Source organism: Lactuca saligna, chromosome 4, assembly GCF_052625555.1.
Source record: "Lactuca saligna cultivar CGN05327 chromosome 4, ASM5262555v1, whole genome shotgun sequence".
Lineage (NCBI taxonomy): Eukaryota > Viridiplantae > Streptophyta > Magnoliopsida > Asterales > Asteraceae > Lactuca > Lactuca saligna.
Genome location: NC_136420.1, coordinates 42,633,347 through 42,644,930, shown reverse-complemented (window position 1 = coordinate 42,644,930; position 11,584 = coordinate 42,633,347). Strand labels below are relative to the sequence as shown.

Genomic DNA, 11,584 nt, shown 5'->3' with positions numbered 1-11,584 from the left:
CTCTAAAAGAAAAAAAAACATTTACAAGAGATATTACCAAGACCGGTGCTGAGAAACTAAATACTTTTAAAGATCCAGAACGAGTCAGAAAAAAATAATCCTTATTGTTATTATTTTAAATAAAAAATATATATATATATATATATATATATATATATATATATATATATATATATATTATATAATAAAAAAATAAACATTATACAACTGCCCATTTTATCCCTCTAAATATAACTGCTATAGAAAACAATGTTAAACATAGTTGATTATGGCTAACTAGTGGTCTCATTATCCTTACAATTTTTAGTGTCATATAATAGCAATCTAAAACCAAAACTTGCTAATTTTAGGTTTGTTTTTATTAAGTAATATATTTGTCGGTTCCGAAAAAGAAGTAAAATAAAACTAATCTAAAATTGTTGGCATTTCATGTCATTTGATGAAATATTGAAATTGCATCATTGATGTCTAAATTTTTTGATTTCACCATCTAAATTGTTGGCATTTCATACCATTTGATGAGGTGGTATCATTTATTTTTAACATTAAAATATTTAAATTAAAAAGATCATAAATATTAACATTAAAAGAAAAAAATAGCATTAAAATTATAAAACATAAATTACAAAAAAAAACATAACATTAAATTTAAAATTACTAAGACATGAAATTGAAAATTAAAATTGAACTAAAATAAGTCATTTAATCCCAAAAAACTTATGAATCACTCTATAGAGTCTCAATCGATAAGATTAAATTGAAATATATGTTCCGTAAAATAACTGCGAGGGTCATGATGTTTGAGATTGCTACACATCTCGTTACTTTAGTTAACCTACAATGAGGTACTAGGTTCTATAGGTGACACATTGAGGAGACATTTTAATTTTTGATATACATGTATATTGCTTTTCGTTCATGTTCTAAATTCTTATTGTGTAAAATGATACACGTATACATAATAGTTGTGAGTTTTTTCTTATCTCATTATGTATCAGATTGCTTAGCATGTGTCAATGCTTCTAGAGGGCTCCAAATGCTCGTTCAATATTATTTGTAGCTCTTTATTGAGTCGTTTTATATTTTATATGTTTTGGATCACGTTGATATCTTAATGTTTTTACAAGCACAATATATTCATGATATATACCATCTACAAGATAATAATCGTATATGTATGTCATCATGTTTTACTTTAAACGGACAATCAGAGATGGACCCGTCAAAAAACTTGTCAAATATAATTGACACGACCAAAACATTGATTTAATTGTTTGAATTATGATCGTATGATGAGTCTAAGCGATCGTTATTTCTATCAATTTCAAAATAGTTGACCCCACATTAATCAACTATTCATTTCTTTGAGATGGTATCGGTAAATTTAAGAGAGATTGGTGAGAAATAGTTATGGCTGTTAAATATGTATAGGTGAAAAAAGATATATATATATATATATATATATATATATATATATATATATATATATATATATATATATATATATATATATATATATATAAGCTGAAATCAAGATGTATCTTATTTAGACAATGCTCATAAATTTTAATATTATTTTGATTGTAGTTAATCATATTTTTTTGTTGGAAATAGTTGTTGGAACTTTATATATAAAGGAATTGCAAGTTGGCAATTTCCTTTGTATCCCACATTGGTGGGGGGAAGAAACTTTTGTGGGTTTATAAACTTATTCCCTTGGTAATTAAGCCTTCAAAGGTTTTAGTGGATCAAGGGAACGGGTCAAGCCCACGCGTGTGCCTAGCCTAGCCAACACCGTGAGGGCGCGATTTAGGCACACATTGCACAATGGTTGACCGGCGTTGACTTCGTGGAGGACAAGTCAAGGTATTCTAGAAAGATCAGGAAATGGCTTGCTTGGAGAGCAAGCTGTCGCCCTAAGGTTTTCTGGGGCCCGTTTGATGCATTCTAGGGTTACAATACCTATAAATACAGCTGCCTAGGAGCCGCATTTACTCTCTCGAAAATCTGAAAGCTCTCTCCCTCTCCCTGCGTTTTTTCCTGGTTTCCTAGTAGTCGCTTTGTGTTTGTCGAATTCCAGTGCTGTTGGAGTATCGATCAAGCTGCATTAAATCCTGGGGTTTTACTCTGTTGGTTACAGCCAGTAGAAGCGAAGTAAAAACCTTTAAGGACATGAATCTGATCCGAGCAGTTGCTTCAAGATCAAGATCAGCAATCAACAAGTCGGTTTTACTTTTCTGTCTTATGATTAATTCGTCCAATAACATGACAATCTTCTTCTACCTTTCTTATAATCAGATCTAATTGAGAATGATAGATCTGGTTTCTGGACGAAACTTGATAAATATAATAATAATAATTGGATCTATTATTCGCAACTAATCGATATATAATTCTCAATATTATTTGTCGGTTTCCTTGTGCATCTATTAGTTTGTTTTACAACAGTGTAGAATATCATTAACTATTGATAATACTTTTAATAATAACATAGTCATTCTAAGTTAGCATCATGACCTATTTGATCAAAACACAAAATAGAATAAATTAGTTTATTAATTTATCATGGCTTGATAAATTAATTAGAAACTATTTTGAAGTTAATTAAGAATTAATTAATTCAGTAAATTGAATTGGAATATTCTAAAAACCCTAAAGGGATAAGGTAAAATCTATGGCTTATCTAAAGGGTTTAAGAGTTACTTTTGGACTAAGCAACTGAAGCCTACAAATAGGGTTCTAGGGATCAAACTCTATTTGCTCATTCCTTCATTGAAATTTTTTTTCCCTTTTTCCTTTAAGGAGGATCGAAATTCTTAACCATTTTAGTGTTTGTAGAATTATCGATCTTGTTCCTCTCTCCTAGTTTCTTTTGAATTTGCTCTTTTTGTGATTTTGTGTGTGATACCATTAGAGGGATTATGGTTTGGGGCCTCTCATCCAAGGAAAATGCAAATAAAAAGGTCTCAAGCAAGGAGATCATTGAATTCAAAAAAGATATGTACTTTTCTTGTTTCTTTATAGTAGCAGTTATAGCATGAAACTTAGATCATCTAGGTTGCATGAAGACATATAAATTATTGTTATGTTTCCACAGTGCATTAGCGTGTGTTTAGATGTAGAAAACCTATCATTTTTATTATTCATGGTAATAGTATACATAGTTTAAATTTAAATGATTTTTGTTGCTATATGGTAAATATCTACGCCCCTCAAGACTTACTAGCTAAATCTCAACTATGGGATGAGATTACAGCGTTCATCAACAATAATCAAGTTAGCTATATTATGTTTGGGGACTTTAATGAAGTCCGAGTTGCAAGATGAAAGTTTTGGATATGTGTTTTCTCTACAAGGTGCAAATGTATTTAATCAATTTTATTGAAATGTGGGTTTATTGGAAATCCAATTAGGAGCAAGGAGATATACGTGGATGAATAAAATTGGAACCAAATTTTCAAAATTAGACAGGTTCCTAGTTACTCCTGATGTTATTGATTTTATCCCAAATTTGGCCGCTATAGTGCTTAAAAGGAGGTGGTCTGACCACAACCCTATCTTATGTATAAGTTGAAGGAAAATTATGGCCTTATTCATTTTATATTTTTTTCATTCATGGTCCTTAGTTGATGGTTTTGAAGAGGTGGTAAAGCTAGATTGGGCAACCGGTTCTGGAAATAAAAAATAATCAGATTGATAATGGAGCAGTTCGATTTGAAAACAATCTCAAAGTTCTAAATTTTTTTTTCTGAAAAAATGGAGTAGTGATCTTAAAGCCAAAGAAAGATCAAGTAATTTAGATCTAGAAAAAGATAATGATACTCTGGATAAAAAGATAGACACTAGTATGGGTTAAGTGGGACCATGTTCTTGCTCCTTTTAAAAAAAAAGGAGGTCTTGGTATTGGTAGTCTTAAGGCCTTCAATATTACATTACTTCAAAAATGGCTTTGGAGGTTTGTATTAGATAACAACGCTTTTTGGGTGAGGCTTGTGAAGACAATTTATGGCCCCGATGGTGCTATTGCCTCTAACAGAAAATTACAAGGTGGATATTGGTCAAAAATTGTGTCAACCATTCACCATATGCATGCTTCTAATCTAGTACCGTTAGATACACTGGAAAAAAGATTAGGCAATGGTAACTCCATTCGTTTTTGGCATGAAACTTGGATTAACCAACAATCTCTAAAGTCTTGTTTTGATAGACTTTGTAGGCTTGAGTTTAATCCTGAGCGCTTAGTAAGTGACCGTTGTTTAAACGGGTAGTGGTGGTGGACTTGGCGCAAGTCAGTTAGAGGTAAGGTTATAGAAATCGTTCGGCAGTAGCTCGGCGGTGGATTGGGTCAAGCAATTAATCGGTTAGGCGGGGATTAATCGATTAATTATTAAAAAATTAATAAATATAACATTAATCCTAAGAGTATAACATTAAGTATAACATTAATAAATATAACCTTATATCAATTAAAAAATTAATAAACATAACATTATAACAACAAACTATGATCACAACCCCCCCCTCCCCAACCGTTTGATCCTTAATACATCACATCTAAATAACCAACTATTGTATTTGGATCTAAGTTATCAAATGAAAACAGGAAGAATCCATTCTTGTGAGGCATGATTTCACATTATCAGCATGTTATTGCACCTTATCAACATTAACACTTTCATTCCGAGTTCATAACCAATCCATTCTTATGTCTTGCAACCCACAATCCATTCTTGTGAGGCATGATTTCACCAATCATGTCATATTACATGTTTGTCTATCAGTGTTTGTATGTATAACCAATCCATTATTATGTGTAGCATATATATTCCAGCAACAACAACTAAACCCAATACATATTTATTGCTAAAGTTTTGATCAAGAACCCGTGAATACCAATACCTTGCCTTGATAATCAAGACTATTTGATAATCATGACTACAAGATTCATTCAGGAAGTTGATCGAACACTTGGTGGGCAGATGGTTTCATACACCAATCGAGCGATTTGCTAATCATCTTAACCACTATATACACATAAAACCAATCTGTGTCGAGATTGAAGAACTAAGAAACGTCAAACTAAGATTAAAAAGCCAATCAACATTAACATCTTCCAATAGGGCGACAGAGGGCAGAGGGTCGTCGAACGATGGCAACGAAGTGTGAATCAGGTTGTCGATGACATCAGGAATCAGGTCGACATGCGAACGGTGGTGGAATTAGGTCGTCAACGCATCCACAAAGCCTAAAATTACAGATAAAAATAAACGATTAGATGTAATCATGTAAACGAAATCGAATTGAGACTATAAACGATTAAACAAAATCCCAACAAGCACCACACTTCCATGGTCGACGATCATCGTCTTCAAGGTAACTATTCGACAGATCTTGAGAAAGTTTCATCTCGACCTAATCCTAGATTCTGAACTGATAAATTTCATCTCAACCTAATCATGGGGAAGTTTCGTGTTTCCAGTGAAGAAGAAGGGTGGTGTAGAGGGTGTTCGATGGAGTTGTGAAGAAGGAAGTTTCATGTTTGCATCCCACATCGCTCGTGTTTCCCGTGAAAAAGGAAGTTCCGTGTTTGCATCCCACATCGTTGGTGGAACAATAGATGAATGCACACATATCTTATAAAAGGAGAGTTAGTTCCTTCAAAAAATCAAACCCAACTACTTGGTGGGATAAGAAAACCCAACCCAACAATATTTTGGGCAAGCGGGCTCCTTTGAGCTGGCGGGTTAGAGTAATTTTGGTTTGGTTTTAGGTCCGAGTTGGGACGAATTAGTCCGATTTGGACCGTCTTTGACCGATATTGACCAAGGCCGACTAACTTACCTGATGTTAGCTATTCGTAAGCGGTTGGAGTCCGCCAAGTGCATAGGCGCCGATTAATTGACCGCCTAGACTGATTTTTACAACCATGGTTAGAGGTGGCCGAGAGCAAGAGCAAATGAGCTCTTTGGAATTGCTTTTGCTTGGTTTAGGTTACTAGGAAACACATTGAGAATCTCTCACCAGGGGTGGTGGTGGTCCAACCAGATGGTGTAAGATGATACCAAGGCGAATTAACATATTTATATGGAGAATTTCTTTAGATATATTACCAACAATATTTTATCTTTCTAAGAAAGGAATTGAACTCTCGTTCATCTTGTGGCTAGCATGTTGTTGTGGGGTGAAAATTGTTCGACACTTGTTTTTTTTTTTTTCCATGTTACGTAGCAGTTGATGTTCGGAAGCTTATTGCAAAGTGGTGTGGTTTGGTGCTTCCTGTGGTACTCTCGATAAAGGAATGACTTTCGTGGGTTGATGATTGTCAACTCCATGCTGTCAATAAACAACATTAGGAAGTGATTATTTTAACATCATTTTGGTTTATTTGGCGTCTTCGTAACTCTTTACTTTTGGCGATTTGCAGGTCAAAGAAAATTTTCATTTTTGATAGTATAGTGATCAATTATTTTTCTTGGTTGAATAATCCACCCTCCAACTCCGTTGTAGTCTGGAATGCTTGACTTTTAAATCCATTGTAATTATTATTTTTTTTTAACATTTTAGTAACTTACTAGAATATTTAATATATAAAAATGCAGTTGTTCGAAAAAAAGAAAACCTAAATTACTAAAAAAACATCGAAAATAAAATATAAATACTAAAAACTTTAGAGCCTAATTTCTATATTTTTCGCGGACTTGTTGAAAATTTGATTGTAAGATGTTTTTTAATTTGAAAAATTTTTTTTAAAAAATTTGTTTCCAACACATACAAAAGAAATTTTCAAATATGTAACTGTTTGTGAGAAAAAGCAGTGATTGGGTGTCTTCCTCCATCTCAGCGACCACGTCACAACCAACCCAAGGAGCTCATGGGCGGTGTTCACGCGTCTTTTGGCTAACCACGTCGGAGGCCACATATGGTCTAGTGCTCCATACCGTTTAGCCTAAGAAAACATACTTGATTTACTATTAATATTGTATCCGATTAAACACTTAATCTTTCTGCTTCCACCGAAGAGCCACACTCCAACATTTAGAGAAACAAATCCCAATCTTTGAATATTTGCATCCCTAGCAAGACACTTTAGGCACACATTCATCTGCTATTCCATGTTAATGAAATTGACATTGCCTAAATTTTCAATTGAGTAGCCTAGCATCTTTACTCGCTTGATCACTTTTATTTGCCAAGTCTTTAATGGTTTCAATTTCAACTTAATAGCTTCAACTGAACCTGTTGGCACTTATTTGTAATATTTTTCTATGTAATTGATTTATGGTCTCAATTTCATCCTGATCGATCACCTTTGAAAGTGCCTCATTTTGTCCAAGTGGGAATTTGTTTACAATAAAAATACTAATTTTGGGTGATGGACCAACATGAAAGGTTTGAAGATAGGGAGTGGTGAGTCTACAACAGAACAAATATATAAAGGAAATTGTAAAATAAATAAATTTACATACTAAAAAAAAAATATTTTAATAAAATCTTATTAAAAATAATACAGTTATATACTTTGTCAACTGAACAAAAATATGTATATAATCTGTATTATTGTATAGATGATAAAAATTAAACAAAAAATATTTGTCGACAATATGCTTAAAAACTAAAATGAAGAAAGAAACTATAAATAATTATCCAAATTTGTATTTAACCTTTTCTAAATTGGTTTTGTAATCTCTCTCCTACTCTGCAAATTCTTGTTTTGATTCTAATTCTTCATTCTCTGTCCATAAATCTTCTTCCCTTTTCAACAAACCATTAATCTTATTCATTTCCACTCCCCTTTCTCTCTTTCTCTCAACTTTTTTTTTTCTTCTTTTTTCTGATCCCCAATTCTCTCATCTTTAGGGACCCAATTCAACACAACTACATGAAGGTACGATTCATTTGATTCTTTATTTTTGTTTAATATATCCGTTTCACTTTCTGTTTCCATGATTCTTTATAGAGTTCAATGATCCTTCTTTTTGTTCTCAAGGTCAGATTCTTGACGTGTTTTTGATATCTAGTTCTAAATTGAATCCAGAATCTGCTTTCAGACAGCTTCGAAAACAACTTTCTGTTTATTCTGTTTTCCAATTTATTAATCTGTTTTTGTTATTTTAAGCTCAGATTCTTGATGCGATTATGATTTCTTGTTCTAAAAGAGGAATCCGGAATCTGTTGCAGAAAACTTTGAATCTGTTCTTGATGGGTGTTTGAATCCCAAATCTGTTTTCATGAACATTTTCTTGATTTCTGAAACACTTTTAAACTCTGAAAATCTTGGAGTAGATTCGAAGTGATTCAATCTTATAGTTTCGTATTTTCTGATTTCGAATTTCAGAAGTTCATATTGAAATTGGATTTGCATGATGATAAAGAGAAAAGAAAAGCTCTGAAGATTGTATCCACTCTCTCAGGTAACCATAACCATAATCATCTTCGACTTTATTTTCTATTATTATTATTATTATTCAAATTTGGTATCTTTCAAATTCAAATTTTATATTGCTTTTTTTAGTTTTTTTAGCTTTTTTTTTTTTTTTTTTTTTTTTTTATCAAAATTCATACACAAAATCAAATTAGATTTCGATTATTTCACTAAAAGCAGCTTTGATTGTTTTGATAAATTTGGATTTAAAAGCTAGTCAAATTTGACTCTTGAAAGTCAAAAACAACATGTTCTTCAACAGGACAAGTTGATTCGCTTTATGATGAATTCATGGCTTCCTTGAGTTTCTTTTTCTTTACTCCACATGGACTTGTCATTTCTTGATCTTATGTCACATTCCCAACAACAGACACTTGTACCTTATGCAGTACCAGTTGTACACACCTACTATCGACACATGAATTTTCGGAATTAAGCAAAAAAGGAAAGTTATATTTTTTGCTACTTCAATAAGCACGAACAGTTTGATTTAGACGATCAACACATGTAAATGTTTCCTAAAACTTCTTTTTAAAATTTTAAATTTACCAATTAACAGCTATTAGATGATATTAATTAGATGAAATGATGAATTGTTTTTCGTAAGTTTTCAACCTTTTGTTCTATTATACCAATATGTTTGATATTTGATTATCAACAATGCATTTCATCGAGCTATCTGTCAAACTAATTGTTATTGTTTATTGGTTTATTAGATTATAACATTTGACTTAACATGTGATTCATAAAATATATTCACTTATTGGTTAAATATATAAAATATAAATTAATCTAAATAAGATAATGGAAAAAGGTTCTTTATGAATATCAATGGTTCCTATATTTTACAATTATTACTATTAAGATAAAAGTAAACCGCTGTTCAAAAAAAAAAAAAAAGTAAACATAATATCAAAAGATTAAAAAGAATAATTTTAATTTATAATTGTTTTATAATAAAAACAGAAACATTTATTTCACCATTTGTTTCCAACAAGAATGATGTGGCTCATTTGTCCTATATGGCATTCCCTTTTGGTCCGTTGCTTAGTGGGTCGGTGGAGTTTGTTGGGTGAGAGATGAGGTGGGGATTCCAAAGGGTATATTTGTCATTTGATCATAATTTACCTTATTATTTTTTTTGATGTGAAATTTTATTCACAAGGACAACGAAATTTTACGGGTCCCATATATTTTTTCTTATTTATTTATTTTTTTTTCAAAAACCGAAAAGGCAATATCGTTCGAAGTCTACACTCATAAATGATCGCATAAAGCGATAAAAACGACTTTGTGCAGGCATTAAGTACGCATCACACGAGGAGTGGTTGTGGTTGCTTTAACATTTGAGATTTAAAAAGATTGTGTCTGTTTTAAAAGTAGATTATGTTTTAAAAGAATAATAAAAAACAACCAAAATGAAATAAAAAGACAAAGAACAGATGGACAATATGGTATCCCGTAGGTACTATTTTCAAAGTACACTAGATTTCAAGAAAATAAAAACAAAAACACTTATAATGAAAAGTATATTATAGTTCATTGACTGTATTTTAATAATAAATCTTATAATAAAAACATAAAACAAAGTTGGAAATACACTATTTATCATTGAAAATGATAGAACTAGGTGGAGCTGTATCGTAGTTTTGTAGGGGCCAATTACGAACATGTAGCATGACTTTATTGAAAAACTTTTGTATTTAAGAATAATCGACAAATTTATTTCATTAAATTTTATTATTTTGTTTTCATTAATTTTATATTAAAATGTATGTGACTATCATAAGAGCCCCAAAACATTTTTGACATATAAATCAAATATATTTACAAATCAAATAACTTCTTAAAATTTAACATATAAATCACATACATCTTACTAAAAAAGCGGACGCGATTCATCTCAGAAGTTATTAAAAGAATAATTTCTTTTGTAGGGATTGATTCAATCACGATGAACATGAAAGATAGAACATTGATAGTCGTGGGAACTGTTGATCCAATCAGTGTCGTGAGCAAGCTTAGAAAGTTTTGGTCGACAGATATAATATCAGTGGGTCCCGCTAAAGAGCCAGAGAAGAAAGAAGAACCAAAGAAGGAAGAAGGTAAGAAAGATGAAGCAAAGAAGGATGACAAGAAAGAAGAAGAGAAAAAAGAAGAGAAGAAGGAAGAAGGGAAAAAAGAAGAAGCTCAAAAGGAAGAACAGAAAAAGAAAGAAGAAGGTGGTAAGGAAGAGAAGAAAAGCGCACCACCACAACAAATGATCCCGATGCGAATGCCACCACAATATAGACCATATTACCCTCCAATGAACGCCTACTATAGTAACTACCAACCTAATTATCAACCACATTTCCAACTACCTTATCAACCACATCACCACAGTATAGAGGAGAATCCAAATGCGTGTGTGATCTGTTGAAATGATTGCACATCAAGAATACTTTTTCATGCAACAAGTTTTGGATCGAAAGCGGAAATACTATCTTGACCTATGGGTCGAGGGGTAAAAGTTGTATATTGTTCGGGGTTTTCATAATTTTTGGGTGGTGTCTATATGCATTATCTTGATGCAAAAGTTAAGGCACAAGCGCCTAAAAAGACAAGAAGTTTTTTTTCTTTCTTTTGTATTTTGTATAAAAGAATGGTATGCGTTATTGGGATTTTGTTTACGTTGTCTAGGAGATGTATTAAATAAGAAATTTTGGTTGTACTTTCAATAATGTATAATGTAAATATGTAAATAAATTAAGTTTGAATCTTATCTTAATTGTTATCTTTTTGGTAGTATCGTATTTTGTGTTTGGTTTTAGATAGATGGCGTGTAAATTTATCAGGTAAGTCATTTGGTTAATAAAAGACTTAACGATGCACCTTGTTTTCCGTTTTATATGATAATAATAAAATTAAGGAAAATGACAGCTGTGAAAATTTTTTTGGTTAGCTTGGAAAATGTGATCTTTTCATATTGTCTATTTTATGTCGTGATAATGTTTGAGTCACATTGCATGATTGAAATGAAATGATATCGCTTTTTTTTAACAGCTCAAACATTTACAGTGGGGCCGTAAAAATTGGGTTATTTAGTCAAGAAATCTAATCAATTTTACAATGATGTACCAATCCACAAACCAATCAAATGACAAGTTCTTCATCAAGTTA

At 31.7% G+C, this 11,584-nt stretch overlaps 1 protein-coding gene across 2 annotated transcripts; it reads left to right on the top strand.

The window, feature by feature from the left end:
- Positions 1–7,692: 7,692 nt before the first annotated feature.
- On the top strand, positions 7,693–11,192 carry LOC145041687 (heavy metal-associated isoprenylated plant protein 39-like). Of its 2 annotated transcripts, none has more exons than XM_078989835.1 (3): positions 7,693–7,885; positions 8,336–8,411; positions 10,360–11,192. In XM_078989835.1, exons 1-3 carry the CDS (start codon positions 7,880–7,882, stop codon positions 10,842–10,844), a joined length of 567 nt encoding a protein of 188 aa, XP_078845961.1. In that variant the 5' UTR covers positions 7,693–7,879; the 3' UTR covers positions 10,845–11,192. The 2 variants fall into 2 exon arrangements, with proteins under 2 accessions (XP_078845961.1, XP_078845960.1); XM_078989834.1 differs by lacking the exon at positions 7,693–7,885 and adding an exon at positions 7,949–7,987.
- Positions 11,193–11,584: the final 392 nt, after the last annotated feature.

Bases quoted from the DNA above. Each gene is read 5' to 3' on its own strand.
- LOC145041687 (XM_078989834.1), top strand. From the start codon at position 7,964: ATGATCCTTCTTTTTGTTCTCAAG. The intron at 7,988-8,335 runs GTCAGATTCTTG...TTCGAATTTCAG, and splicing joins TCCTTCTTTTTGTTCTCAAG to AAGTTCATATTGAAATTGGA. The intron at 8,412-10,359 runs GTAACCATAACC...TTTCTTTTGTAG, and splicing joins GATTGTATCCACTCTCTCAG to GGATTGATTCAATCACGATG.